Here is a 27317-nt window from a genome sequence, read left to right as displayed (position 1 = left end):
CTCTATATAACACCTCCAGGGGTGGAGATTCAACCCTCAGCACCACATCTCTGCCTCTATATAACACCTCCAGGGGTGGAGATTCAACCCTCAGCACCACATCTCTGCCTCTATGAAGCATCTCCAGGGGTGGGGATTCAACCCTCAGCACCACATCTCTGCCTCTATATAACACCTCCAGGGGTGGGGATTCAACCCTCAGCACCACATCTCTGCCTCTATATAACACCTCCAGGGGTGGGGATCCAACCCTCAGCACCACATCTCTGCCTCTATATAACACCTCCAGGGGTGGGGATCCAACTCTCAGCACCACATCTCTGCCTCTGTATAACACCTCCAGGGGTGGGGATTCAACCCTCAGCACCACATCTCTGCCTCTATATAACACCTCCAGGGGTGGAGATTCAACCCTCAGCACCACATCTCTGCCTCTATATAACACCTCCAGGGGTGGGGATCCAACCCTCAGCACCACATCTCTGCCTCTATATAACACCTCCAGGGGTGGGGATCCAACCCTCAGCACCACATCTCTGCCTCTATGAAGCATCTCCAGGGGTGGGGATTCAGCCCTCAGCACCACATCTCTGCCTCTATATAACACCTCCAAGGGTGGGGATTCAACCCTCAGCACCACATCTCTGCCTCTATATAACACCTCCAAGGGTGGGGATCCAACCCTCAGCACCACATCTCTGCCTCTATATAACACCTCCAGGGGTGGGGATCCAACCCTCAGCACCACATCTCTGCCTCTATGAAGCATCTCCAGGGGTGGGGATTCAGCCCTCAGCACCACATCTCTGCCTCTATGAAGCATCTCCAGGGGTGGGGATCCAACCCTCAGCACCACATCTCTGCCTCTATGAAGCATCTCTAGGGGTGGGGATCCAACCCTCAGCACCACATCTCTGCCTCTATGAGGCATCTCCATGGGTAGGGATTCAACCCTCAGCACCACATCTCTGCCTCTATGAGGCATCTCCATGGGTGGGTATTCAACCCTCAGCACCACATCTCTGCCTCTATGAAGCATCTCCACGGGTAGGGATTCAACCCTCAGCACCACATCTCTGCCTGCCACCATCTGAGGCCAGGGTGCAGAACCCAACCCCAGCTGGCTGCAGCCTCCTCTCAGGCAGCTGCAGAGAGCAATGAGGTCTCCTTCAGCCTCCTCTTCTCCACACTAACCACCCTCAGCTCCCTCAGCTGCTCCTCTCCAGACCCTTCTCCAGTTTTGGTTCCCTTTTCTGGACCTCCTCCAGCCCCTTCATGTCCTTCTTGCAGCAAGAGGCCCTAAACTGAACCCAGTGTTCAAGGTGCAGCCTCCCCAGTGCCCAGCACAGGAGGGCACTGTCACTTCCCTTCTCCTGCTGTCCACACCATGGCTGATCCAGGCCAGGCTGCTGGTGGCCAGGGATTGGCACAGGCTGCCCAGGGAGGTGATGGAGTCCCCATGCCTGGAGGTGGTTTGAGAACCCTGTGGCCACAGCTCCAGCACAGAGCCCTAAAGCTGCTGCAGGCAGTGGAACATCTCCCTGTGAGGACAGGAGCTGGACCAGAGGAACCTGAGAGCTGCCCTCATTGCTGCTGAGCTGCAGGGCAGTGTGGGCAGGACAGTGCCAGACTCTGCCCAGGGACACCCAAGGACAGCACAAAGGGCACTGGTGGAACATCTCCCTGTGAGGATAGAGTTGGAGCAGAGGAGCCTGAGGGCTGCTCTCATTGCTGCTGAGCTGCAGGGCAGTGTGGGCAGGACAGTGCCAGGCTCTGCCCAGGGACACCCAAGGACAGCACAAGGGGCACTGGGTGCCAGCTGGAGCAGAGGAGGTGCCAGGGGAGCATGAGGAGAGACTTTTTCACTGTAAGGATGCTGGAGGCCTGGAGCAGGCTGCCCAAGAGAGGTTGTGGAGTCTCCTCCTCTACAAACATCCAACCTAGCACCCAGCCCTGCCCAACCAACCAGAGCATGGCACTCAGTGCCACCCTGAATGTGTTCCTGTGGGACCTGCCCTGGGTGCTCCTGCTCTGGTGGAGGTTGGGGTTGGACTGGATGATCTTCCCAGGTCCTTTCCAACCCCTAACACTCTGTGATTCTGTGTTTGATGATGATGATGATGATGACACTTCCAAGGGTGTAGGCAGGCAGCAATGGGCACAAACTCAGGCAGGAAGCAGCAGGCAATTAGAATCAGAGCTAAGTGGATTAATAAGTCCCTCATTAAGAGAGAAGCTGCACCCATCGAAGGCTGCTGCTGGCATTAAGGCACTGCTGAAGGGGGGGGGTTGGGATTTCAGCTCCCCTTGCTATGCAGACTCCCCCTCCTTTTCCCTGGTGGGGGCTAAAAACCACCTGCAAGGGGCAGAGAGGATGGCAAACAGAGAGTATCTCTGTTAAGGTTGGGTTGAATCTGGGTTAGAAGTGACTGGAAATGAGGCTGGGAGTAAAATTGGTGATCAGTTTATTAGGTAGAGAGAAAAAACTCCCCCAAGGGAAATACAATTCACAGAGGCAGATTGTGTTAGAGAGCTGCAGAACCCAGCAGGCTGGGAGAGCTCAGCCAGGGCAAGCAACCAGAGCATGGCACTCAGTGCCAACCTAGCACCCAGCCCTGCCCAACCAACCACACCATGGCACTCAGTGCCAACCTAGCACCCAGCCCTACCCAAACAACCACACCATGGCACTCAGTGCCAACCTAGCACCCAGCCCTGCCCAAACAACCACACCATGGCACTCTGTGCCCAGCCAGCCTTGGCTCCAACCCCTCCAGCCACGGCCACTCCACCACCTCCCTGGGCAGCCCATGCCAGTGCCAATCACTCTCTCTGCCAGCAGCTTCCTCCTCACAGCCAGCCCACACCTGCCCTGCCACAGCTTCAGCCTGGGGCCCCTTCTGCTGCTGCTGCCTGCCTGGCACCAGAGCCCAACCCCACCTGGCTACAGCCTCCCTGCAGGCAGCTGCAGGCAGCAATCAGCTCTGCCCTGAGCCTCCTCTGCTGCAGCCTGCACCCCCCCAGCTCCCTCAGCCTCTCCTCTCAGGGCTGTGCTCCAGGCCCCTCACAGCTTTGTCGCCCTCCTGTGGACACCTTCCAGTACTGCAACTTCTCTCTGCAATTCAGGAGCCCAGAACTGGACACAGCACTCCAGGAGTGGCCTGAGCAGGGCTGGGCACAGGGGCACAAGAACCTCCCTTCTCCTGCTGCCCACACTGCTCCTCAGCCAGCCCAGGATGCCACTGGCTCTGCTGCCCACCAGGGCACACTGCTGCCTCCTCTGCAGCTGCTCTCTCACAGCACCCCCAGGGCCCTCTCTGCCTGCCTGCTCTCAGCCCCTCTGGCCCCAGCCTGCACTGCTGCTTGGGGCTGCTGTGGCCAAAGTGCACAACCTGCCCTTGGCCTTCTTCACTCTCATCCCCTTGGCCTGGTTCAGTCTCATCCCTCCTCCCGGCCCCTCCGTCCCTGCCTTCTCTCGGTCCATCCCGCACCCCGGCCCCGCCTGCCTCCCGGTCCCTCCCGCCCCTCGGTCCCTTCTTTCCTCTCGGTCCCTTCCTCCTCTCGGTCCTTTCCTTCTCTCGGTCCCTTCCTTCCTCTCGGTCCCTTCCTCCTCTCGGTCCCTTCCTCCTCTCGGTCCCTTCCTTCCTCCCGGTCCCTCCCGCCCCTCGGTCCCTTCCTTCCTCTCGGTCCCTTCCTCCTCTCGGTCCCTTCCTCCTCTCGGTCCCTTCCTTCCTCTCGGTCCCATCCTTCTCTCGGTCCCTTCCTCCTCTCGGTCCCTTCCTTCCTCTCGGTCCCTTCCTCCTCTCGGTCCCTTCCTCCCTCTCGGTCCCTTCCTTCCTCTCGGTCCCTTCCTCCTCTCGGTCCCTTCCTTCCTCTCGGTCCCTTCCTGCTCTCGGTCCCTTCCTCCTCTCGGTCCCTTCCTGCTCTCGGTCCCTTCCTCCTCTCGGTCCCTTCCTCCTCTCGGTCCCTTCCTCCTCTCGGTCCCTTCCTGCTCTCGGTCCCTTCCTCCTCTCGGTCCCTTCCTTCCTCTCGGTCCCTTCCTTCCTCTCGGTCCCTTCCTCCTCTCGGTCCCTTCCTGCTCTCGGTCCCTTCCTCCTCTCGGTCCCTTCCTTCCTCCCGGTCCTTTCCTTCTCTCGGTCCCTTCCTTCCTCTCGGTCCCTTCCTCCTCTCGGTCCCTTCCTTCCTCTCGGTCCCTTCCTCCTCTCGGTCCCTTCCTCCTCTCGGTCCTTTCTTGCTCTCGGTCCCATCCTTCTCTCGGTCCCTTCCTCCTCTCGGTCCCTTCCTCCTCTCGGTCCCTTCCTCCTCTCGGTCCCTTCCTTCCTCTCGGTCCCTTCCTCCTCTCGGTCCCTTCCTCCTCTCGGTCCTTTCTTGCTCTCGGTCCCATCCTTCTCTCGGTCCCTTCCTCCTCTCGGTCCCTTCCTTCCTCTCGGTCCCTTCCTCCTCTCGGTCCCTTCCTCCTCTCGGTCCCTTCCTCCTCTCGGTCCCTTCCTCCTCTCGGTCCCTTCCTCCTCTCGGTCCCTTCCTTCCTCCCGGTCCCTCCCGCCCCTCGGTCCCTTCCTTCCTCTCGGTCCCTTCCTCCTCTCGGTCCCTTCCTGCTCTCGGTCCCTTCCTCCTCTCGGTCCCATCCTTCTCTCGGTCCCTTCCTCCTCTCGGTCCCTTCCTCCTCTCGGTCCCTTCCTTCATCCCGGTCCCTTCCTTCCTCTCGGTCCCTTCCTGCTCTCGGTCCCTTCCTTCCTCCCGGTCCCTCCCGCCCCTCGGTCCCGCCTGCCTCTCCGCCTCTTCCTCCTCCCAGTCCATTCCTCCCCTCGGTCCCGCCTTCCTCTCCGCCTCCCGGTCCCTCCCGCCCCTCGGTCCCGCCTACCTCTCCGCCTCTTCCTCCTCCCGGTCCCTTCCTCCCCGCGGTCCCGCCTGCCTCTCCGCCTCTTCCTCCTCCCGGTCCCTCCCGCCCCTCGGTCCCGCCTACCTCTCCGCCTCTTCCTCCTCCCGGTCCCTTCCTCCTCTCGGTTCCGCCTGCCTCTCCGCCTCTTCCTCCTCCCGGTCCCTCCCGCCCCTCGGTCCCGCCTTCCTCTCCGCCTCTTCCTCCTCCCGGTCCCTCCCGCCCCGCGGTCCCTCCCCGCTCCCGCTCCGCGCCGGCCGGAAGTAGTTTCGGCTGCTCCGGCTAGATCCATCCGCCTGTGGTAGATCCGCTCGGAAAGTAGTTCCTTGGCGACGGCGACAACGGCAATCGCTGAGCCGGCAGCGCGCTGCGGAGGGATCAGCGGCGGGGCAGCCGCCGTGTGTCGTTGCGCGGCGGAGCGGCGGCGGCCGCCGGCCCGGCCCCGGCATGTTCAAGAACACCTTCCAGAGCGGCTTCCTCTCGGTGCTCTACAGCATCGGCAGCAAACCGCTGCAGATCTGGGACAAGAAGGTGAGCGCCGAGGCGGCGGACGGGGCCGAGGGGGCGGACGGGGCCGAGGGGGCGGACGGGGCCGAGGGGGCGGACGGGGCCGTGGGGACGGAGGGGGCCGAGCGGCAAACGGGGCCGAGCGGCAGACGGGGCCGAGGGGGCGGACGGGGCCGAGCGGCAAACGGGACCGAGAGGGCAAACGGGGCCGAGGGGACGGAGGGGGCCGAGGGGGCGGACGGGGCCGAGGGGGCGGACGGGGCCGAGGCGGCAGACGGGACCGAGGGGGCGGACGGGGCCGAGGCGGCAGACGGGACCGAGGGGGCGAACGGGACCGAGCGGCGGACGGGGCCGAGGGGGCGGACGGGGCCGAGCGGCAAACGGGGCCGAGGGGACGGAGGGGGCCGAGCAGCAAACGGGGCCGAGGGGGCGAACGGGGCCGAGGGGGCGGACGGGGCCGAGGCGGCGAACGGGGCCGAGGGGGCGGACGGGGCCGAGGGGGCGGACGGGGCCGAGGGGGCGGACGGGGCCGAGGGGGCGGACGGGGCCGAGGCGGCGAACGGGGCCGAACGGCAGACGGGGCCGAGGCGGCGAACGGGACCCGCCGGGGAGCAGCCGCAGAGAGGCCGCAGGGGCCCGAGCTGCTCGCTCCGGGTTGCCGGGGACACCCCCGACCCCCACCCCCCGGTGCTCTGGGAGGGCTGTGGGGAGGCCAGAGAAGGGCGACCAAGCCCTGGAGCGCGAATCCTGCGAGGGGAGGGGGCTGGGTTGGTCTGGGCAAGGAGGAGGCTGCGAGGAGGCCTCTCCACGGCTGCCTGGGAGGAGGTTGGAGCCAGGTGGGGTCCCCCCCCCCCCCCCCGGAGCTCTTCCCACACGCAACAAGTGGAAAGGGCCTCAGGTTGTGCCAGGGGAGGCTCAGCTTGGAGGTGAGGAGAGGTTGTCAAGCCCCGGCTGAGGCAGGCGGTGAAGGCTCCGTGCCTGGAGGTGTTTGGGAGCTGCTTGGGTGCGGCTCAGCAGTGGCACTGTGGGCTCCAGGGGAGGGCTTTGGGGCTTGGTGAGCTCCAGAGGCTCTGCCATGCTCCCCAGGTCCCTGGTTCTGTGGTTCTGCCTCTCCTGGCCGAGTGTTGAGGAGGTGCAGCACTGCAAGAGGCTACAGAACCTTGGTGCCTGTGTTCAGCAGGTGACAGCAGACACAGCAACCCTCTGCCACCTTCAGCAGGTGACAGCAGCCACAGCAACCCCTTACCACCTTCAGCAGGTGACAGCAGCCACAGCAACCCCTTACCACCTTCAGCAGGTGACAGCAGACACAGCAGCCCTCTGCCACCTTCAGCAGGTGACAGCAGACACAGCAGCCCTCTGCCACCTTCAGCAGGTGACAGCAGACACAGCAACCCTCTGCCACCTTCAGCAGGTGACAGCAGACACAGCAGCCCTCTGCCACCTTCAGCAGGTGACAGCAGACACAGCAGCCCTCTGCCACCTTCAGCAGGTGACAGCAGACAGAGCAGCCCTCTGCCACCTTCAGCAGGTGACAGCAGACACAGCAACCCTCTGCCACCTTCAGCAGGTGACAGCAGACACAGCAGCCCTCTGCCACCTTCAGCAGGTGACAGCAGACACAGCAACCCTCTGCCACCTTCAGCAGGTGACAGCAGACACAGCAGCCCTCTGCCACCTTCAGCAGGTGACAGCAGCCACAGCAGCCCTCTGCCACCTTCAGCAGGTGACAGCAGCCACAGCAGCCCTCTGCCACCTTCAGCAGGTGACAGCAGACACAGCAGCCCTCTGCCACCTTCAGCAGGTGATAGCAAAGCAGCCCTCTGCCACCTTCAGCAGGTGACAGCAGACAGAGCAGCCCTCTGCCACCTTCAGCAGGTGACAGCAGACACAGCAACCCTCTGCCACCTTCAGCAGGTGACAGCAGACACAGCAGCCCTCTGCCACCTTCAGCAGGTGACAGCAGACACAGCAGCCCTCTGCCACCTTCAGCAGGTGACAGCAGACAGAGCAGCCCTCTGCCACCTTCAGCAGGTGACAGCAGACACAGCAACCCTTTACCACGGGGGGTGTGACAGGTGGAGGCCTCCTCTCGAGTGGGAGCTTGGCAGAAGGACGTGGTGGTGGCTTCTGGTGTGGACAGGGAGTCAGGAGTCTGTTTCTTCCTTGCTGCCTAATGCTGGAGTGGTTCTCTTGAGGTTGGGCTGCCTCCTCCTGAGTGTCTAGAGGAGGGCAGATGGAGGTTAGATGTTAGGAAGAAGTTCTTCACCAGAAAGGTGATGAGACACTGGAATAGGTTGCCCAGGAAGGTGGTGGAAGCCTCATCCCTGGATGTTTTTAAGGCCAGGCTGGATGTGGCTCTGGGCAAACCTGATGGAGTGTGAGATGTTCCTGCTCATGGCAAGGGGGGTTGGAGCTGGCTGATCCTTGAGGTCCCTTCCAACCCTGACACTTGTGTGATTCTATCTCACACCTGCCCATGGCAAAGGGGGCTGGAGCTGGCTGATCCTTGAGATCCCTTCCAACCCTGACACTTGTGTGATTCTGTCTCACATCTGCCCATGGCAGGAGGATCTGGAACTGGCTGATCCTTGAGGTTCCTTCCAACCCTATGATTCTATCTCCTCCAGGTCCCTTCCAACCCTGACACTTGTGTGATTCTGTCTCACACCTGCCCATGGCAGGAGGATCTGGAACTGGCTGATCCCTGAGGTCCCTTCCAACCCTGTGATTCTATCTCCTCCAGGTCCCTTTCAACCCTGACACTTGTGTGATTCTGTCTCACATCTGCCTGTGGCAGGAGGATCTGGAACTGGCTGATCCTTGAGGTCCCTTCCAACCCTGACACTTGTGTGATTCTGTCTCACACCTGCCCTGCTGGCTCTGGAGCCAGCAGGGAAGCTTTGAGCAGTGCTGCTCTGCCCTGAGGTGAATCCACATCCATGGCTACTCCTTTCCTGGGGGTAAAGCCATGGCACAAGGACCTTGTGCTTGCTCTGGAGCCAGCAGGGAAGCTTTGAGCAGTGCTGCCCTGCCCTGAGGTGAGGCCATACTCATGGCTAATGAGGTGGCACAAGGACCTTGTGCTTGCTCTGGAGCCAGCAGGGAAGCTTTGAGCAGTGCTGCCCTGCCCTGAGGTGAGGCCATACCCACGGCTAATGAGGTGGCACAAGGACCTTGTGCTTGCTCTGGAGCCAGCAGGGAAGCTTTGAGCTGTGCTGCTCTGCCCTGAGGTGAGGCCATGCCCATGGCTAATGAGGTGGCACAAGGACCTTGTGCTTGCTCTGGAGCCAGCAGGGAAGCTTTGAGCAGTGCTGCTCTGCCCTGAGGTGAATCCACATCCATGGCTACTCCCTTCCTGGGGGTAAAGCCATGGCACAAGGACCTTGTGCTTGCTCTGGAGCCAGCAGGGAAGCTTTGAGCAGTGCTGCCCTGCCCTGAGGTGAGGCCATACCCACGGCTAATGAGGTGGCACAAGGACCTTGTGCTTGCTCTGGAGCCAGCAGGGAAGCTTTGAGCAGTGCTGCCCTGAGGTGAGGCCATGCCCATGGCTAATGAGGTGGCACAAGGACCTTGTGCTTGCTCTGGAGCCAGCAGGGAAGCTTTGAGCAGTGCTGCCCTGCCCTGAGGTGAGGCCATACCCATGGCTACTCCCTTCCTGGGGGTAAAGCCATGGCACAAGGACCTTGTGCTTGCTCTGGAGCCAGCAGGGTAGCCTTGAGAAGTGCTGCCCTGCCCTGAGGTGAGGCCATACCCACAGCACTGCCCCTGGCTGTGTTTGGGCTGCTTGTTGCTGCCACCAGCCTGTTGCCTGACGCCAGCAACGATGCAGGAGAAGGCCTCCAGAGGTCGACCAAGGTCCATGGCACTCTGCTCCCAGGGCCCTGAGGAAGTTTGCTCCTTGCTGCTTTGCTTCTGCTCCTTTGTTAGGTTTGAGCAGCGTTGCCAAGCAGCAAGGGAAGCTTCAGGAAGCTTGGCGCTGTCTGTTGGGGCACCGTGGAGCTGCTCTTGCTGCTGCCTCCAAACCCTGGGAGATGTCTGCATCTGCAAAAGCTTTTCCAGGGGGGATTAGGGAGATTCTTCCCCAGTTATCCTGAGTCAGAAGGGATTAGGGATGGATGAGGTTGATCTTTAAGATGCCTTCCAACTCAGGCCCCTCTCTGAATCTTTTTCAGGGACTTCTGTTTTCTAAGAGGGTTATTGCTCCTTTTTTTCCTCCCCCTTCCCCCTCAGCTTCCAAAATCCACCTTCTTAAATGGCTGGAAAAAGATTGGCCAAGCAGAGATGTGGAGACCTAAAATAGTCTGCCCAAGGGAGGTTGTGGAGCACAGGCACAGTGAGGGTGGGGAGAGCCTGGCACAGGTTGCCCAGGGAGGTTGTGGAGCACAAAGTGAGGGTGGGCAGAGGCTGGCACAGGTTGCCCAGGGAGGCTGTGGAGCACAGAGACACAGTGAGGGTGGGCAGAGACTGGCACAGGTTGCCCAGGGAGGCTGTGGAGCACAGACACAGTGAGGATGGGCAGAGCCTGGCACAGGCTGCCCAGGGAGGTTGTGGAGCACAGAGACACAGTGAGGGTGAGGAGAGCCTGGCACAGGTTGCCCAGGGAGGTTGTGGAGCACAGAGTGGGATCAAAGATCCTTGCAGTCTTCATCTCTGGAGACATTCCAGACCTGCCTGGGCCTGTTGCTGTGTGACCTCCTCCAGGTGCCCCTGCCTCAGCAGGGTGGGGCTGGACTTGATGACCTGCAGAGGTCCCTTCCAGCCCCTACCAGTCTGTGACTCACTCAAGACCTTTGCTGCCTCAGCTGGGCCCTCACTGCCCTCCCACAGCGCTCTGCAAAGATCAGGACTGGCACAGGAACCACTCAGGCAGGCACAAGAAGTTCCACTTCAGCATGAGGCACCTCCCAGAGCCCTGGCACAGGCTGCCCACAGAGGCTGTGGAGTCTCCTTCCCTGGAGCCTTCCCAGCCCTGCCTGGCTGTGTTCCTGTGTGCCCTGAGTTTGACTGAGAGGGTCCCAGAGCCTGGCACAGGCTGCCCAGAGAGGCTGTGGAGTCTCCTTCTCTGCAGCCTTCCCAGCCCTGCCTGGATGTGTTCCTGTGTGCCCTGAGCTTGACTGAGAGGGTCCCAGAGCCTGGCACAGGCTGCCCAGAGAGGCTGTGGAGTCTCCTTCCCTGGAGCCTTTCCAGCCCTGCCTGGATGTGTTCCTGTGTGCCCTGAGCTTGACTCTAAGGGTCCCAGAGCCTGGCACAGGCTGCCCAGAGAGGCTGTGGAGTCTCCTTCCCTGGAGCCTTTCCAGCCCTGTCTGGATGTGTTCCTGTGCCACCTGTACTGGATTCTCTGCTCCTGCTCTGGCAGAGGTTGGACTGAAAGACCTCCAGAGGTCCCTTCCAGCCCCTACCATCCTGTTAGCCTGTGACTAAAGTCAGGCTGCCAGGCCCCTGGAGAGAGCCACAGGCAGCAGGAGGGTGAGCAAGCAGCAGTTGGCACAGGCAGGCTGAGGGGGATCTCATCAGTGCTGTGGGTGCCAGGAGGGTGGCACCAGGCTTCTGTCAGCAGTGCCAAGTTGCAGCACAGGAGGGAACAGGCACAAAGCTGAGCATCAGAAGTTCCACCTGAACATGAGGGAGGAGGAACTGCTTTAATGTAAGCCCTGGAGCAGGCTGCCCAGAGAGGTGTTGGAATCTCCCTCTCTGGAGACATTCCAGACCTGCCTGGGCCTGTTTTCTGTGTGACCTCTTCTAGGTGACCTTCCCTTGGACTTGCTGATCTCCAGAGGTCCTTGCCTTGTGATTCACCAGGTTGTGCTGCTGCAGCCTGGCCCTGTTTTCTGCTCACCCTCCTCTCTCTCCTGTTGCCTTCCTCCTCCTCCTCTTTCTGGCTGTGCTGAGGAAGAAGAGTTGCTTCTTTGAGTGGTCACTGTAATGTGAGGAAGGCAAAACCATCAGAGCTGAGGAGAGGGGAGCAGGTTGCAGATGGAAACACTGCTGACTTGTTGCTCTGCAGCACATGGAGCTGCTTTTTTCTCTCTTCTGCTCTCCAGAGGAAGCCAAACCTCAACCTCCTGCCCTCTGTGGAGCCCTGGGGAAAGCTGTCTCACCTGGCATGAGGGCAGGCTGTGGTGGGCACCAGTGCCACTTGCTCAGGCAGGGTTATTCCCCACTGTTAAGGGTTGGAAGAGAACCTCCAGAGCTCATCCAGTCCAATCCCTTTGCCAGAGCAGGACCACCCAGGGCAGGTCACACATCCAGGTATGATTCAAAGCTCTGCCTCCACAACCTCTGCAGGCCTCCAGCATCCCTCACACCCAACAACTTTCTCCTCCTGTAGAGAGAAGCCCAAGTGCTGTATCCCTGTGCCTTCCAGGATTGTCATTCCCCATGTGCCAGCTGCTGCTTGTTCTGCTTCTGCTGGGCTGGTGATTGAATTCAAATCCAATTAAAAGGCAGCTCCTCCAGACCTCTTCAGGCAGCTGCTTTCTCCTGGAGAGTCCTAGAAACCCTTGGGAATAGCATTTGGTGCTGAGGTTATCCTGTAAGGAGCTTGGAGAGAAAAGGAGGCTGAGGGCAGACCTCATTGCTCTCTCTGCAAGGAGGTTGCAGTGAGCTGGGGTTGGGCTCTTCTGCCTAGTCTCAGGTGATAGAAGGAGAGGAACTGGCCTGAAATTGTGCCAGGGGAGGCTTAGATTAGAGAGAGGAAGAAACATTTCCTTCCTGCAAGAGTGGTCAGGGATTAGAGAAGCTGCCCAAGGAGGTGGTGGAGTGCTCATGGCCTGAAGAGGTGTTCCAGAACCCTGTGGCCATGGCAGTTTGCTGCCCGTGGTGGGTTGAAGGTTGGACTGGATGACCTTGGAGGCCTCTTCCAACTCAAACCATTCTATGCCAGGCAGGGACCTGTGGAGCAGCAACTGATTCAAAGCTGCAGATCCCAGGTGCCTGGGGGAGAAGGGTGCAGAGAGCACCCAGTGAGGTCCCAACACCATGATGGGGTGGGAGGAAGCTCCCAGTGCTGCCCATCTCCGTGCCAGCCTAGCTGGGCACGAGCATTTCGATGCCCATGGTGTGGGGTTGGGTTGCTGGTTGGGACTGGATGATCACAAAGGTCTTGGCCAGCCACAACAACTCTGTGATTCTCTTAAGGATCCTCTCTCTGAGCTGAATACCTTCTGGAAGTGTCTGTGCAGGCTTGCAGCAGAATCATAGAATCAAGCAGGTTGGAAGAGAGCTCCAAGCTCAGCCAGTCCAACCTAGCACCCAGCCCTGCCCAACCAACCACACCATGGCACTAAGTGCCAACCTAGCACCCAGCCCTGCCCAAGCAGCCAGAGCATGGCACTCAGTGCCAACCTAGCACCCAGCCCTGGCCAAGCAACCACACCATGGCACTCAGTGCCAACCTAGCACCCAGCCCTGCTCAACCAACCAGACCATGGCACTCAGTGCCAACCTAGCACCCAGCCCTGCTCAACCAACCAGACCATGGCACTCAGTGCCAACCTAGCACCCAGCCCTGCCTAACCAACCAGACCATGGCACTGAGTGCCTCATCCAGGCTTTGCTTCAACACCTCCAGGCACGGTGACTCCACCACCTCCCTGGGCAGCCCATTCCAATGCCAATCACTCTCTCTGCCAACAACTTCCTCCTAACATCCAGCCTAGACCTGCCCTGGCACAACTTGAGACTGTGTCCCCTTGTTCTATTGCTGGGTGCCTGGCAGAAGAGGCCAACCCCACCTGGCTCCAGCCTCCCTGCAGGCAGCTGCAGGCAGCAATCAGCTCTGCCCTGAGGCTCCTCTGCTGCAGCCTGCACCCCCCCAGCTCCCTCAGCCTCTCCTCACAGGGCTGTGCTCCAGGCCCCTCCCCAGCTTTGTTGCCCTTCTCTGGACACCTCCCAGCACCTCAACATCTCTCTTGAATTGAGGAGCCCAGAACTGGACACAGCACTCCAGGGCTGGCCTGAGCAGGGCTGGGCACAGGGGCACAAGAACCTCCCTTGTGCTGCTGCCCACACTGCTCCTCAGCCAGCCCAGGATGCCATTGGCTCTGCTGCCCACCTGGGCACTGCTGCCTCATCTTTAGCCTATTATCTACCAGCACCCCCAGGTCCCTTTCCTCCTGGCTGCTCTCAGCCACTCTGGCCCCAACCTGCACTGCTGCTTGGGGCTGCTGTGGCCAGAGTGCAGAACCTGCCCTTGGCCTTGTTCAATCTCATCCCCTTGGCCTCTGCCCACCCATGCAGCCTGCCCAGGTCCCTCTGCAGGGCTCTCCTACCTTCCAACAGCTCCACAGCTGCTCCTAGCTTGGTGTCATCTGCAAACTTAACTGCTGCTGAACTCAATCCCCTCATCCAGATCATCAGTAAAGATATTGAACAGGACTGGAGCTCAGGAGCAGCCTGGCAGAGCAAACTGCAGTCTCCTGCTGAGGAGCAGCAGCAGCAGCAGCAGCAGCAGCAGCTTCCAGACTGAGGTTTCTTCAAACTGCTGAAGTGTAAAAGCAGACTGAGGGCAGGGGAGGGGTTTGGGGCTACTCACAGGGCTGATCTCTTCCAGCAAAGGTAGGCAACATCTCCCCCCCCCCCACTCCCCACACAGACAGCTCTCTGAAGAAATCAGCTTGGAAGGAGAACCTGCTAAAGCTGGAAATCCTTTGGTAGCTGCTGAGTGGAGCAGCTTCCTGCCCTCCCTAGGTTAGCAGCTGTGCTAGGTGCTGGAGAGCTGAATTCCTGGGGCAGGAAGGAGCATGGCAGCCTGCTGATCCAGCAGCAGGGAAGAGCAGAGGCCAAAATGCTTTCCCTTTTCAGTGGGAGAGAAATGGGATGGGAAGTGAAGCTGCTTCACTTCCAATAACTCCATCAGCCCTCAGCCCCTTGGGCTTTGCAGAGGCAGATGAATTTCTCTTGGCTCCTGGCTCTGTTCCTGGCCTCCCTCAGCTCCTTGGGGAGCTGGTTGCAGCTGAGGAGCCAAATCCCTCTGCCTCCCAGCAGAGCCAGATGATGGCTTTGTGCTTCTGGGATGGATTTTAACCGAGTGTGGGATCGTGACCTGTGTGGAAGCACCGAGGGAGGCAGCAGTTGGAGGCTCCTTGGTCACCAGGAGCCAGCTGCTGCCTCCTTTGGCTTGCCCCCTCTACTGCTCCTGCTTGTTCTGTTCCTTATGCCAGCCTAGTCCCATCTTGCTCTGGCACTCTGCTGCCTGTTTGGGCCTCTGGCATGAAGCTTGAGTCCCTTGGGAGCAGTTTGGGTAGCTCCAAGCCTCGCTCTCCGTGCCCATGCAGCTTCAACTCTTTACTTGGTATCCTGACACTCCAGGGTGGGGATCAAACATCAATGGGAGCCAAGTGGGTGCTCTTTTCCAACCCTGCCTGAAGGGAGCTGGGGGTGCCTGTGGTGTCCCTGTCCCCTGAGCTGCCTGCCCCTCTTCTCTCCTAGGTGCGCAATGGCCACATCAAGCGAATCACAGACAATGACATTCAGTCGCTGGTGCTGGAGATTGAAGGAACTAATGTCAGGTAGGAGAAGGCATCTTCTTCTACCCTAGTGTGCCCTCTGAGCTTGGCCCTGGAGCAGAAAGATGTCAGTGCCCAGCAGATGGCTCCTTCAGACGTGATTGTTCCCCTCTACTCAGCACTGGTGAGGCCACACCTCGAATCCTGGGTACAGTTTTGGGCCCCATCGCTCCAAGGAGGATATTGAGGTGCTGGAGTTGGGCAACAAAGGTGGGGAAGGGTCTGGAGGACAGGGCTGGTGAGGAGCAGCAAAGCTGGGGAAGGGTCTGGAGGGCAGAACTGGTGAACAGCAACAAAGGTGGGGAAGGGTCTGGAGGACAGAGCTGGTGAGGAGCAGCAAAGCTGGGGAAGGGTCTGGAGGGCAGAACTGGTGAACAGCAACAAAGGTGGGGAAGGGTCTGGAGGACAGAGCTGGTGAGGAGCAGCAAAGCTGGGGAAGGGTCTGGAGGGCAGAGCTGGTGAGGAGCAGCAAAGCTGGGGAAGGGTCTGGAGGACAGAGCTGGTGAGGAGCAGCAAAGGTGGGGAAGGGTCTGGAGGACAGGGCTGGTGAGGAGCAGCAAAGGTGGGGAAGGGTCTGGAGGGCAGAACTGGTGAACAGCAACAAAGGTGGGGAAGGGTCTGGAGGACAGAGCTGGTGAGGAGCAGCAAAGCTGGGGAAGGGTCTGGAGAGCAGAGCTGGTGAGGAGCAGCAAAGGTGGGGAAGGGTCTGGAGGGCAGAGCTGGTGAGGAACAAAACTGGGGAAGGGTCTGGAGAGCAGAGCTGGTGAGGAGCAGCAAAGGTGGGGAAGGGTCTGGAGGGCAGAGCTGGTGAGGAACAAAACTGGGGAAGGGTCTGGAGGGCAGAGCTGGTGAGGAGCAGCAAAGCTGGGGAAGGGTCTGGAGGACAGAGCTGGTGAGGAGCAGCAGAGCTGGGGAAGGGTCTGGAGGACAGAGCTGGTGAGGAGCAGCACAGCTGGGGAAGGGTCTGGAGGACAGAGCTGGTGAGGAGCAGCACAGCTGGGGAAGGGTCTGGAGGGCAGAGCTGGTGAGGAGCAGCAAAGGTGGGGAAGGGTCTGGAGGACAGAGCTGGTGAGGAGCAAAGCTGGGGAAGGGTCTGGAGGACAGAGCTGGTGAGGAGCAGCACAGCTGGGGAAGGGTCTGGAGGACAGAGCTGGTGAGGAGCAGCACAGCTGGGGAAGGGTCTGGAGGACAGAGCTGGTGAGGAGCAGCAAAGCTGGGGAAGGGTCTGGAGGACAGAGCTGGTGAGGAGCAGGAAAGCTGGGGAAGGGTCTGGAGGACAGAGCTGGTGAGGAGCAGCACAGCTGGGGAAGGGTCTGGAGGACAGAGCTGGTGAGGAGCAGCAGAGCTGGGGAAGGGTCTGGAGGGCAGAACTGGTGAGGAGCAGCACAGCTGGGGAAGGGTCTGGAGGACAGAGCTGGTGAGGAGCAGCACAGCTGGGGAAGGGTCTGGAGGGCAGAACTGGTGAACAGCAACAAAGGTGGGGAAAGGTCTGGAGGACAGGGCTGGTGAGGAGCAGCAGAGCTGGGGAAGGGTCTGGAGGACAGACCTGGTGAGGAGCAGCAGAGCTGGGGAAGGGTCTGGAGGGCAGAGCTGGTGAACAGCAACAAAGGTGGGGAAAGGTCTGGAGGACAGGGCTGGTGAGGAGCAGCACAGCTGGGGAAGGGTCTGGAGGACAGAGCTGGTGAGGAGCAGCACAGCTGGGGAAGGGTCTGGAGGACAGAGCTGGTGAGGAGCAGCACAGCTGGGGAAGGGTCTGGAGGACAGAGCTGGTGAGGAGCAGCACAGCTGGGGAAGGGTCTGGAGGACAGAGCTGGTGAGGAGCAGCACAGCTGGGGAAGGGTCTGGAGGACAGAGCTGATGAGGAGCAAAGGTGGGGAAGGGTCTGGAGGACAGAGCTGGTGAGGAGCAGCACAGCTGGGGAAGGGTCTGGAGGACAGAGCTGGTGAGGAGTAGCTGAGGGAGTTGGGGATGTTCAGGCCTGGGGAAGAGGAGGCTGAAAAGAGGTTGGAGCCAGCTGGGGTTGGGCTCTTCTCACATGCACCAAGTGCCAGGACAAGAGGGAAAGGCCTCAGATTGTGCCAGGGAAGGTTCAGCTTGGAGCTTGAGGAACAGTTTCCTATCAGAAAGGGTTGTCAAGCCCTGGCCTGGGCTGCCTGGGCAGGTGGTGGAGTCTCCATCCCTGGAGGTGTTTGAAAGCTGCCTTGGATATGGTGCTGAGGGAGGTGGTTTAGTGCTGGTGGCTGAGCCACAGGGGGGGTGGAACTGTGAGCTCTGGGTGAGGGGGTTGGACTCGATGGATCTCCAAGGGCTCTTCCAACCTCCCCAGTTCTGGGATCCTCCTGCAAGCTCTGAGGCAGTAAATCAAAGAACATAATCCAGGGGCAGAGCACTGACAGCCCTTGGTGGCTGCCTCTGGGTGTGCTTCTAGAGCTCAGGGATCAAAAGTAAGAACCAAGTCCCCTTAGTTGTCCATCACTTGGAGGGGGGGAAGGTGGAAAACAAAGCTGTAGCTGGTGCCCAGTCCCTGCTGCCTGCTCCTTCTGCATCTTCTGCTGCCTGGGGCTGCTCTGCTGCTCTCCCCATGGGCCAGCAGGAAGATCAAAGGGAGCTGATTTGCTTAGCAACCTCATCTCCATCGACTGCACAGAGAGAAATGGCAGCTCCAGGAGCAGCTTCAGAGCCTCCAAGGCTTCTCCAGGGCTGATTCAGAGCAAGGCTCTCCTTATAAGGGCAGTGGAGACTCCTCTGCTGCAGCCAGGCTGAGCCAGTGCTTGCCTTCCTCCCAAGAGGTGTTGACAGAGGACTTGCCAGGCATGAAGCCTGCTTCTCAGGCTCATGAGCCCTGTTTTACCAGCCACACAGAGCCTCTGCTCTGCTCTGGGAGGCTCCACCTCATCACTCGAGCAGAGGAGGGAGGTTGGCTTAAGAAACAGCACTGATGTGGTCTTGAAGCTGGGGAGGTGAAGCTGTCCAGGAAGGGGGAGGAAAGTGAGGTTTGGAATGCATTCTTGAAGCCTTCTTTTCCTTATATCTGCCTCAGAAACTCTCCCTCCTGATCCAGGAAGCCCAGATGGATGCCAGGCTGCATGGGTGGGCAGAGGCCAAGGGGATGAGAGTGAAGAAGGCCAAGGGCAGGTTGTGCACTTTGGCCACAGCAGCCCCAAGCAGCAGTGCAGGCTGGGGCCAGAGGGGCTGAGAGCAGGCAGGCAGAGAGGGCCCTGGGGGTGCTGTGAGAGAGCAGCTGCAGAGGAGGCAGCAGTGTGCCCAGGTGGGCAGCAGAGCCAGTGGCATCCTGGGCTGGCTGAGGAGCAGTGTGGGCAGCAGCACAAGGGAGGTTCTTGTGCCCCTGTGCCCAGCCCTGCTCAGGCCAGCCCTGGAGTGCTGTGTCCAGTTCTGGGCTCCTCAGTTGCAGAGAGAAGTTGCAGTACTGGAAGGTGTCCACAGGAGGGCGACAAAGCTGTGAGGGGCCTGGAGCACAGCCCTGAGAGGAGAGGCTGAGGGAGCTGGGGGGGTGCAGGCTGCAGCAGAGGAGGCTCAGGGCAGAGCTGATTGCTGCCTGCAGCTGCCTGCAGGGAGGTTGTAGCCAGGTGGGGTTGGGCTCTGGTGCCAGGCAGGCAGCAGCAGCAGAAGGGGCCCCAGGCTGAAGCTGTGGCAGGGCAGATCTGGGCTGGCTGTGAGGAGGAAGCTGCTGGCAGAGAGAGTGATTGGCACTGGCATGGGCTGCCCAGGGAGGTGGTGGAGTGGCCGTGGCTGGAGGTGTTGGAGCCAAGGCTGGCTGGGCACTGAGTGCCATGGTGTGGTTGTTTGGGCAGGGCTGGGTGCTAGGTTGGGCACTGAGTGCCATGGTGTGGTTGGTTGGGCAGGGCTGGGTGCTAGGTTGGCACTGAGTGCCATGGTGTGGTTGTTTGGCCAGGGCTGGGTGCCAGGTTGGAGTGGCTGAGCCTGGAGCTCTCTCCCATCCTGCTGGATCCCAGGACTCTGCTCACAGCTCTGATTTCCTCCTTGCCCTCCATGAGAGGCATTAGTTGGAGGGAGAGACTTTGGTGGGGGGTGCTCAGCCTTGTGCCCTCTGTGAGAAGCTGAAGTGTGTTTGTGTCCCTCTTAGTACCACATACATCACCTGCCCTGCTGACCCAAAGAAGACCCTGGGCATCAAACTGCCTTTCCTAGTGATGATCATCAAGAACTTGAAGAAATACTTCACTTTTGAAGTGCAGGTGAGGAGCTGGCAAAGGAGAGGCCTTATCCAGGGAGGATGGGGCTGGGAAACCTACACTCTTACTGCAGGAGCTTGTCCCCAGGCACTGAGTGCCCCCAAACCACTTCTGCTGTCTTGGCTGTGTGCTGTGCCAGGGCTTCTTCCAGAGGAGGCCACCAAGATGATGAGAGGGGCTGGAGAACTTCCCTGCCCTATGGGGACAGGCTGGGAGGGTTGGGGCTGTTCAGCCTGGAGAAGAGAAGGCACCAGGGAGAGCTTAGAGCAACCTTCCAGTAGCTGAAGTGGCTTCAGGAGAGACTTTGGACAAGGGTTGAGAGTGGCAGGATGAGGGCAAATGGCTTTGAGCTGGGAGAGGGGAGAGTGAGAGTGAAGATGAGGAAGAAACTGTTGGCAGTGAGGGTTGAGGAGAGCCTGGCACAGGTTGCCCAGGGAGGTTCTGGAGCACAGAGACACAGTGAGGGTGGGCAGAGCCTGGCACAGGTTGCCCAGGGAGGTAGTGGAGCACAGGGACACAGTGAGGGTGGGCAGAGCCTGGCACAGGTTGCCCAGGGAGGTGTTCAAATCCAGGCTGGATGAGACCTCTCCCCTGGGAGAGGGGAAAGTGAGAGTGGAGAGGAGGGAGAAATTGTTGGCAGTGAGGGTGAGGAGAGGCTGGCACAGGTTGCCCAGGGAGGTTGTGGAGCACAGAGACACAGTGAGGGTGGGGAGAGCCTGGCACAGGTTGCCCAGGGAGGTTGTGGAGCACAGAGACACAGTGAGGGTGGGCAGAGCCTGGCACAGGTTGCCCAGGGAAGGTAGTGGAGCAGAGAGACACAGTGAGGGTGGGGAGAGCCTGGCACAGGTTGCCCAGGGAAGGTAGTGGAGCACAGAGACACAGTGAGAGTGGGGAGAGCCTGGCACAGGTTGCCCAGGGAGGTTGTGGAGCAGAGAGACTCAGTGAGGGTGGGGAGAGCCTGGCACTGGTTGCCCAGAGAGGTTGTGGAGCACAGAAGCACAGAATGGGATCTTTGATCTTTGATCCCATTCTGTGCTTTTGTGCTCCACAACCTCCCTGGGCAACCTCTGCCAGGCTCTCCTCACCCTCACTGCCTATTTCTTCCTCCTCTCCACTCTCAACCTCCCCTCTCCCAGCTCCACAACCTCCCTGGGCAACCTGTACCAGGCTCTCCTCACCCTCACTGCCTATTTCTTCCTCCTCTCAACCTTCCCTCTCCCAGCTCCACAACCTCCCTGGGCAACCTGTGCCAGGCTCTCCCCACCCTCACTGTCTCTGCGCTCCACAACCTCCCTGGGCAACCTGTGCCAGGCTCTCCCCACCCTCACTGTCTCTCTGTGCTCCACAACCTCCCTGGAGGTGCTCAAGGTCAGCCTGGATGAGGCCCTGAGAGCAACCCGTGCTGCTGGGAGGTGCTCCCTGCCGGTTCCTCTAGGGGGCTGGGATGACGAAGCTGATCTCTGAGCATCCTCCCTGCTCTCCACCAGGTCCTGGACGATAAGAACGTGAGGCGGCGCTTCCGAGCAAGCAACTACCAGAGCACGACCAGGGTAAAGCCTTTCATCTGTACCATGCCCATGAGGCTTGACGATGGCTGGAACCAGATCCAGTTCAACCTCTCCGACTTCACTCGCCGAGCCTACGGCACCAACTACATCGAGACCCTGCGGGTACAGGTGAGCCGCGGGCACGGGAGCCCCCTCCTGGCATCGGGGCTGAAAGGCAGCCCCCGGAGATGACAGCCTGGCAGGATGGCAGGGACTGGATGGGGCACGAAGAGGTCGTCGAGTCCAACCTCACACCCCCTGCCAGGGCAGGACCACACAATCGAGCTCAGGGCACACAGGAACACATCCAGGCAGGGCTGGAAAGGCTGCAGAGACTCCACAGCCTCTGTGGGCAGCCTGTGCCAGGCTCTGGGACCCTCTCAGACAAGCTCAAGGCACACAGGAACACATCCAGACAGGGCTGGAAAGGCTCCAGGGAAGGAGACTCCACAGCCTCTGTGGGCAGCCTGTGCCAGGCTCTGGGACCCTCTCAGACAAGCTCAAGGCACACAGGAACACATCCAGACAGGGCTGGAAAGGCTCCAGGGAAGGAGACTCCACAGCCTCTGTGGGCAGCCTGTGCCAGGGCTGTAGGACCCTTAGAGTCAAGCTCAGGGCACACAGGAACACATCCAGACAGGGCTGGAGAGGCTGCAGAGAAGGAGACTCCACAGCCTCTGTGGGCAGCCTGTGCCAGGGCTCTGGGAGGTGCCTCATGCTGAAGTGGAACTTCTTGTGCCTGCCTGAGTGGTTCCTGTGCCAGTGCTGATCTTTGCAGAGCGCTGTGGGAGGGCAGTGAGGGCCCAGCTGAGGCAGCAAAGGTCTTGAGTGAGTCACAGACTGGTAGGGGCTGGAAGGGACCTCTGCAGGTCACCAAGTCCAGCCCCACCCTGCTGAGGCAGGGGCACCTGGAGGAGGTCACACAGCAACAGGCCCAGGCAGGTCTGGAATGTCTCCAGAGATGAAGATTGCAGCAACCTCTGTGGGCAGCCTGCTCCAGGGCTCTGCCACCCTTGCACTGAAGCAGTTCCTCCTCACTCCTGCTCAGGTGCAACTGCTGACACTCAGCTGTGTGCCCCTTCCCCCTTGTGCTGCCACTGGGCACCACTGGTGCCACCCTCCTGACCCCCACCCGTGAAGTGTTGCTCAGCAGTGCTGAGCTCCCCCTCAGGCTGCTCCTCTGCAGGCTAAAACAGCCTCAACCCTCTCAGCCTTTGCTCCCAGCAGAGCTGTTCCAGAGCCCTCAGCAGCTCTGCAGCCCTTTGCTGTCCCTTCCCTTGCCCTTCTCGGGCTGGGCAGCCCAGAGCTGGACCCAGGATTCCCTCAGCTGTGGTCCCTCCTGAATAGCTCACAGCAAGCCCTGAGCAGGTCCCTGCCCTGCTGGATCTGGGGAGCCCACAGCTGGGCACAACACTCCAGATGTGGCCTCACACAGAGACACAGTGAGAGTGGAGAGAGACTGGCACAGGTTGCCCAGGGAGGTTGTGGAGCACAGAGACACAGTGAGGGTGGGCAGAGCCTGGCACAGATTGCCCAGGGAGGTTGTGGAGCACAGAGACACAGTGAGGGTGGGGAGAGACTGGCACAGGTTGCCCAGGGAGGTTGTGGAGCACAGAGACACAGTGAGGGTGGGGAGAGACTGGCACAGGTTGCCCAGGGAGGTTGTGGAGCACAGAGACACAGTGAGGGTGGGGAGAGACTGGCACAGGTTGCCCAGGGAGGTTGTGGAGCACAGAGACACAGTGAGGGTGGGGAGAGCCTGGCACAGGTTGCCCAGGGAGGTGTTCAGGGCCAGGCTGAGTGAGGTCTTGAGCCCCCTGTGCTGATGGGAGGTGCTCTCTGCCCATGCCAGGGAGGTTGGCACTGCCTGAGCTCCGAGGTCCATGGCTGTGTGTGGAGCATGCCCGCTCCTGGCTCCGGTGGCACCGCTGCTGCTGTGCCTTGTAGGGTTGCCCTGACTTGGAGCTGGCAGACATCTGGGAAGTGTCTGCACCCTGCAGTGCCCATGTCAAGGACTAGAGTGACTCCTTCCCTGCCCCTGCCAGCTGATAGTGGAGGCAGAGCAGGTTGGCAGCCTCCTTAGGGAGGCCCTGAAGAGGGAGCGTTGGCAACCGAGGCTGAGGGCGTTCTGACAGATGCTGATGGCAGCTGGGAGGGGGGGAGCAGAGCTGGCTTCACAGCCAAGAACCTTTCAGGTAGCTAAGGTAGAGGTGCCAGAGCTTGCCCTGGAAGGGAGCCAACTTGCCACCCAGCAGAGCTCACAGGGCCAAGCTCTCCTTCCCTGCTTGGCTTGGAAGAGACCTCCCGAAGGTCATCCAGCCCAAACCCTTCCCCTCTGCAATCAGCAGAGGACCATCCTGGCAGGTTCAGGCAAGGGGCAGTGAGGTCTCTTCTCCTGCTGCTGAGCTGCAAGGGCAGCTGTGAAGCAGGAGGGTGGAAGGAGCAGGTGCCAAAGGGACCTGCCTCTGCCCTTTTGCCCCTCAGATCCATGCCAACTGCCGCATCCGCCGCGTCTACTTCTCCGACCGCCTCTACTCCGAGGACGAGCTGCCAGCTGAGTTCAAGCTGTACCTGCCTGTCCAGAACAAGGCCAAGGTGAGCCAGCTGTGGGTCAAGAAGGGTGGCAGAGCAACAGCTAGCCCAGGCTGGCATTCCTCTACCTCCTCCCACTGCCTTCTCAATCCAGAGCTACTTTTGGCAGCAGAGCTCTTGCCAGCGCTGGCTGCGGGCCTGGGAGCTCCCTCCCTGTTGCCAGCCTGAGCAGGGGCTGGGGGTTGGGGGGGGGGAGGGGAAGGTTTCCTGAGTGACTTCCCTGCCACAACACATGGAAGTTGGCATCCCCGTGGAGGAGCAGGATGAGCTGTGCAGCTGCTCCCCATCTCCTTCCTGTGCCTGATGAAGGATTCTGGGCAGGGTAGCAGCCTGCCAGCATCTCTCTGGAGCTCTCTCCCGTGACTCAGCACAGCAGCTTGGCTTTTTACAGCCAGCTCCACACTTGTGTGCCAGGAGCAGTGCTGTGCCAGTGTCTCCTCCCCACCCTCCAGCTCAGATTTACTCCCCCACCCCTGATCTCTTCCCTGCCCAGTGGAGGCAGTTTTACTCTTGGGTTGTAGTGATAGGACAAGAGAGAATGGGCAGATTGAGAGTGGAGATGAGGAAGGAATTCTTGGTAGTGAGGATGAGGAGACACTGGCACAGGTTGCCCAGGGAGGTTGTGGAGCAGAGACACAGTGAGAGTGGGCAGAGCCTGGCACAGGTTGCCCAGGGAGGTTGTGGAGCACAGAGACAAAGTGAGGGTGGGGAGAGCCTGGCACAGGTTGCCCAGGGGGGTTGTGGAGCACAGAGACAAAGTGAGGGTGGGCAGAGCCTGGCACAGGTTGCCCAGGGAGGTTGTGGAGTAGAGACACAGTGAGAGTGGGGAGAGCCTGGCACAGGTTGCCCAGGGGGGTTGTGGAGCACAGAGACACAGTGAGGGTGGGCAGAGCCTGGCACAGGTTGCCCAGGGGGGTTGTGGAGCACAGAGACACAGTGAGAGTGGGGAGAGCCTGGCACAGGTTGCCCAGGGAGGTTGTGGAGCACAGAGACACAGTGAGGGTGGGGAGAGCCTGGCACAGGTTGCCCAGGGAGGTTGTGGAGCACAGAGACACAGTGAGGGTGGGCAGAGCCTGGCACAGGTTGCCCAGGGAGGTTGTGGAGCACAGAGACAAAGTGAGGGTGGGGAGAGCCTGGCACAGGTTGCCCAGGGGGGTTGTGGAGCACAGAGACAAAGTGAGGGTGGGCAGAGCCTGGCACAGGTTGCCCAGGGAGGTTGTGGAGTAGAGACACAGTGAGAGTGGGGAGAGCCTGGCACAGGTTGCCCAGGGGGGTTGTGGAGCACAGAGACACAGTGAGGGTGGGCAGAGCCTGGCACAGGTTGCCCAGGGGGGTTGTGGAGCACAGAGACACAGTGAGAGTGGGGAGAGCCTGGCACAGGTTGCCCAGGGAGGTTGTGGAGCACAGAGACACAGTGAGGGTGAATGCAGCCTGGAGAAGAGAAGGCTCCAGGGAGAGCTTAGAGTAACCTACCAGTAGCTGAAGTGGCTCCAAGAGAGTTGGGGAGGGACTTTGGACAAGGGCTGGGAGTGGCAGGATGAGGGCCAATGGCTTTGAGCTGGGAGAAGGGAGAGTGAGAGTGGAGAGGAGGAAGAAATTGTTGGCAGTGAGGGTGAGGAGAGCCTGGCACAGGTTGCCCAGGGAGGTGTTCCAAGGCCAGGCTGGATGAGGCCTTTAGAGCAACCTATGCTGCTGGAAGGTCTCCCTGCCCACAACAGGGTGAGGCTTGGCACTGGTTGATCTTGAAGGTCCCTTCCAATCCAGACCATTCTGAACTCTTATGAGTGAGGAAGGACATAGGCAAGGATGTGACTGCCCAGCAGAAGGAGAGTCCCTAATATATGGGCAGCAGTTGCTTGTGAGCAAGACTCTTTTTTCCCTGGGCCAAGCTGTCCCAGGCTGGATGCTTCCTAGGGAAGGGAAGGGAAGGGAAGGGAAGGGAAGGGAAGGGAAGGGAAGGGAAGGGAAGGGAAGGGAAGGGAAGGGAAGGGAAGGGAAGGGAAGGGAAGGGAAGGGAAGGGAAGGGAAGGGAAGGGAAGGGAAGGGAAGGGCAGAGCAGGGAAGGGCAGGGCAAGGAAGGGAAGGGCAGAGTAGGGAAGGGAAGGGCAGAGTAGGGAAGGGAAGGGCAGAGTAGGGAAGGGAAGGGCAGAGCAGGGAAGGGAAGGGAAGGGCAGAGCAGGGAAGGGAAGGGGAGGGCAGAGCAGGGAAGGGAAGGGCAGAGCAGAGCAGGGAAGGGAAGGGCAGAGCAGAGCAGGGAAGGGCAGAGCAGGGAAGGGAAGGGCAGAGCAGAGCAGGGAAGGGCAGAGCAGAGCAGGGAAGGGAAGGGCAGAGCAGGGAAGGGAAGGGCAGGGCAGAGCAGGGAAGGGAAGGGCAGAGCAGGGAAGGGAAGGGAAGGGCAGAGCAGAGCAGGGAAGGGAAGGGCAGGGCAGAGCAGGGAAGGGAAGGGAAGGGCAGAGCAGGGAAGGGAAGGGAAGGGCAGAGCAGGGCAGGGAAGGGCAGGGCAGAGCAGGGAAGGGAAGGGCAGGGCAGAGCAGGGAAGGGAAGGGCAGGGCAGAGCAGGGAAGGGAAGGGCAGGGCAGGGCAGGGCAGGGAAGGGAAGGGCAGGGCAGGGAAGGGAAGGGCAGGGCAGGGAAGGGAAGGGCAGGGCAGAGCAGGGAAGGGAAGGGAAGGGCAGGGCAGAGCAGGGAAGGGAAGGGAAGGGCAGGGCAGAGCAGGGAAGGGAAGGGAAGGGCAGAGCAGGGAAGGGAAGGGAAGGGCAGGGCAGAGCAGGGAAGGGAAGGGCAGGGCAGAGCAGGGAAGGGAAGGGCAGGGCAGAGCAGGGAAGGGAAGGGCAGGGCAGAGCAGGGAAGGGAAGGGCAGGGCAGAGCAGGGAAGGGAAGGGCAGGGCAGAGCAGGGAAGGGAAGGGCCGGGCAGGGCAGAGCAGGGAAGGGCCGGGCAGAGCAGAGCAGGGAAGGGCCGGGCAGAGCAGAGCAGGGAAGGGCAGGGCAGAGCAGAGCAGGGAAGGGAAGGGAAGGGAAGAGCAGGGAAGGGAAGGGCAGAGGAGAGCAGAGCAGGGAAGGGAAGGGCAGAGCAGAGCACAATTTCAAGGAGCTAAGGGAAGATATTGAGTGTTGATCTTAGTGGGAGGACAAAAGGCAGAGCTGACCTCACTGAAGAACCTGGCCCTGCCTTCTGAGGCTGTAGGAACCCCCCTGGAGGTGCCCAAAGGATGCCAAATCTGACCCATGTCTCCTTTCTTCTCCTTCCTCTGTCCAGCAGTAACACCACGGTGGGAAGAGATGCAAGAAACCTTTTGGGGGCTGTAGGAAAACAAAAGCAAGCTTGGAAGAGAAGGCCCTGCTGAGACCCAAGTTGTAGCTAGCTTACCTGGCCTGCTAGCTGAGCTGCTGTGGCACTGAGGGCTTGCTCCAGGTGGGCACCTTGCCTCTGAAGAGAGGATTCAGCAGCAATGAAAGGGGTTAAGTGAAGGGTGCCCTCTCCCCCCCCTTGCAGGCACTGATTTGATCCTGCATTTCCTTGTCTCCCATCTCTTCACACACCTCTTAACTGCTGGTGTCAGCCTCACTCTTGGGAAGTTATTAAACGTTTGAGACTCTCTGAGCCTGCTTCTGGCTTCTTGCTCTTTCTGCTTGAGGAAGAAGAAGGAATTCTGGGAGGAGCCCAGGTGGTAAAATTTGCCTTGGCTGTTGGAGGAACACCACAGACTGCTCAGCAGCAGTGAGAGGTCCCAGAGGAGACAAAAGATCTGCCTCCAGTCAAACAAAACGTGTTTGTCCAGCACCTCTGTGGCTGCCATGGGCAGGGGCACTGAGGGCAGCCTCAGCAGCTTTGCTGCCCACACCAAGCTGTGTGCTGCAGCAGGCAGGCTGCAGGGCAGGGATGGCAGCCAGAGGCACCTGGGCAGGCTGCAGAGGTGGGCACAAGCCAAGCTCAGGAGCTGCAACAAGACCAAGGGCAAGGTGCTGCAGCTGGGTGGAGGCAATGGCAAGCACCAATGCAGGCTGGGCAGTGCCAGGCTGCAGAGCAGCCCTGAGCAGAGGCACTTGGGGGTGCTGCTGGAGGAGAAGCTCA

General features: G+C 60.4%; 2 protein-coding genes across 3 annotated transcripts; both read left to right on the top strand.

Moving 5' to 3' along the window:
• Positions 1-4873: 4873 nt before the first annotated feature.
• On the top strand, positions 4874-26846 carry CFAP20 (cilia and flagella associated protein 20). 2 transcript variants are annotated; one of them, XM_064160545.1, is made up of 6 exons: positions 4874-5407; positions 14816-14895; positions 18998-19109; positions 20594-20782; positions 23138-23248; positions 26505-26846. In XM_064160545.1, the coding sequence occupies exons 1-6, from the start codon at positions 5324-5326 to the stop codon at positions 26505-26507; spliced, it is 579 nt and encodes a 192-aa protein (XP_064016615.1). In that variant the 5' UTR covers positions 4874-5323; the 3' UTR covers positions 26508-26846. The 2 variants fall into 2 exon arrangements, with proteins under 2 accessions (XP_064016615.1, XP_064016614.1); XM_064160544.1 differs by having other exon boundaries at positions 4879-5407; positions 26502-26846.
• LOC135184591 (uncharacterized) lies at positions 6459-7847 on the top strand. The gene is made up of 3 exons (XM_064160509.1): positions 6459-6504; positions 6564-6602; positions 6681-7847. The coding sequence occupies exons 1-3, from the start codon at positions 6459-6461 to the stop codon at positions 7607-7609; spliced, it is 1014 nt and encodes a 337-aa protein (XP_064016579.1). The 3' UTR covers positions 7610-7847.
• Positions 26847-27317: the final 471 nt, after the last annotated feature.

This window comes from Pogoniulus pusillus, chromosome 20 (genome assembly GCF_015220805.1).
Source record: "Pogoniulus pusillus isolate bPogPus1 chromosome 20, bPogPus1.pri, whole genome shotgun sequence".
Lineage (NCBI taxonomy): Eukaryota > Metazoa > Chordata > Aves > Piciformes > Lybiidae > Pogoniulus > Pogoniulus pusillus.
The sequence above is the reverse complement of the archived record's forward strand: the minus strand, read 5'-3'. Positions and strand labels throughout refer to the sequence as shown.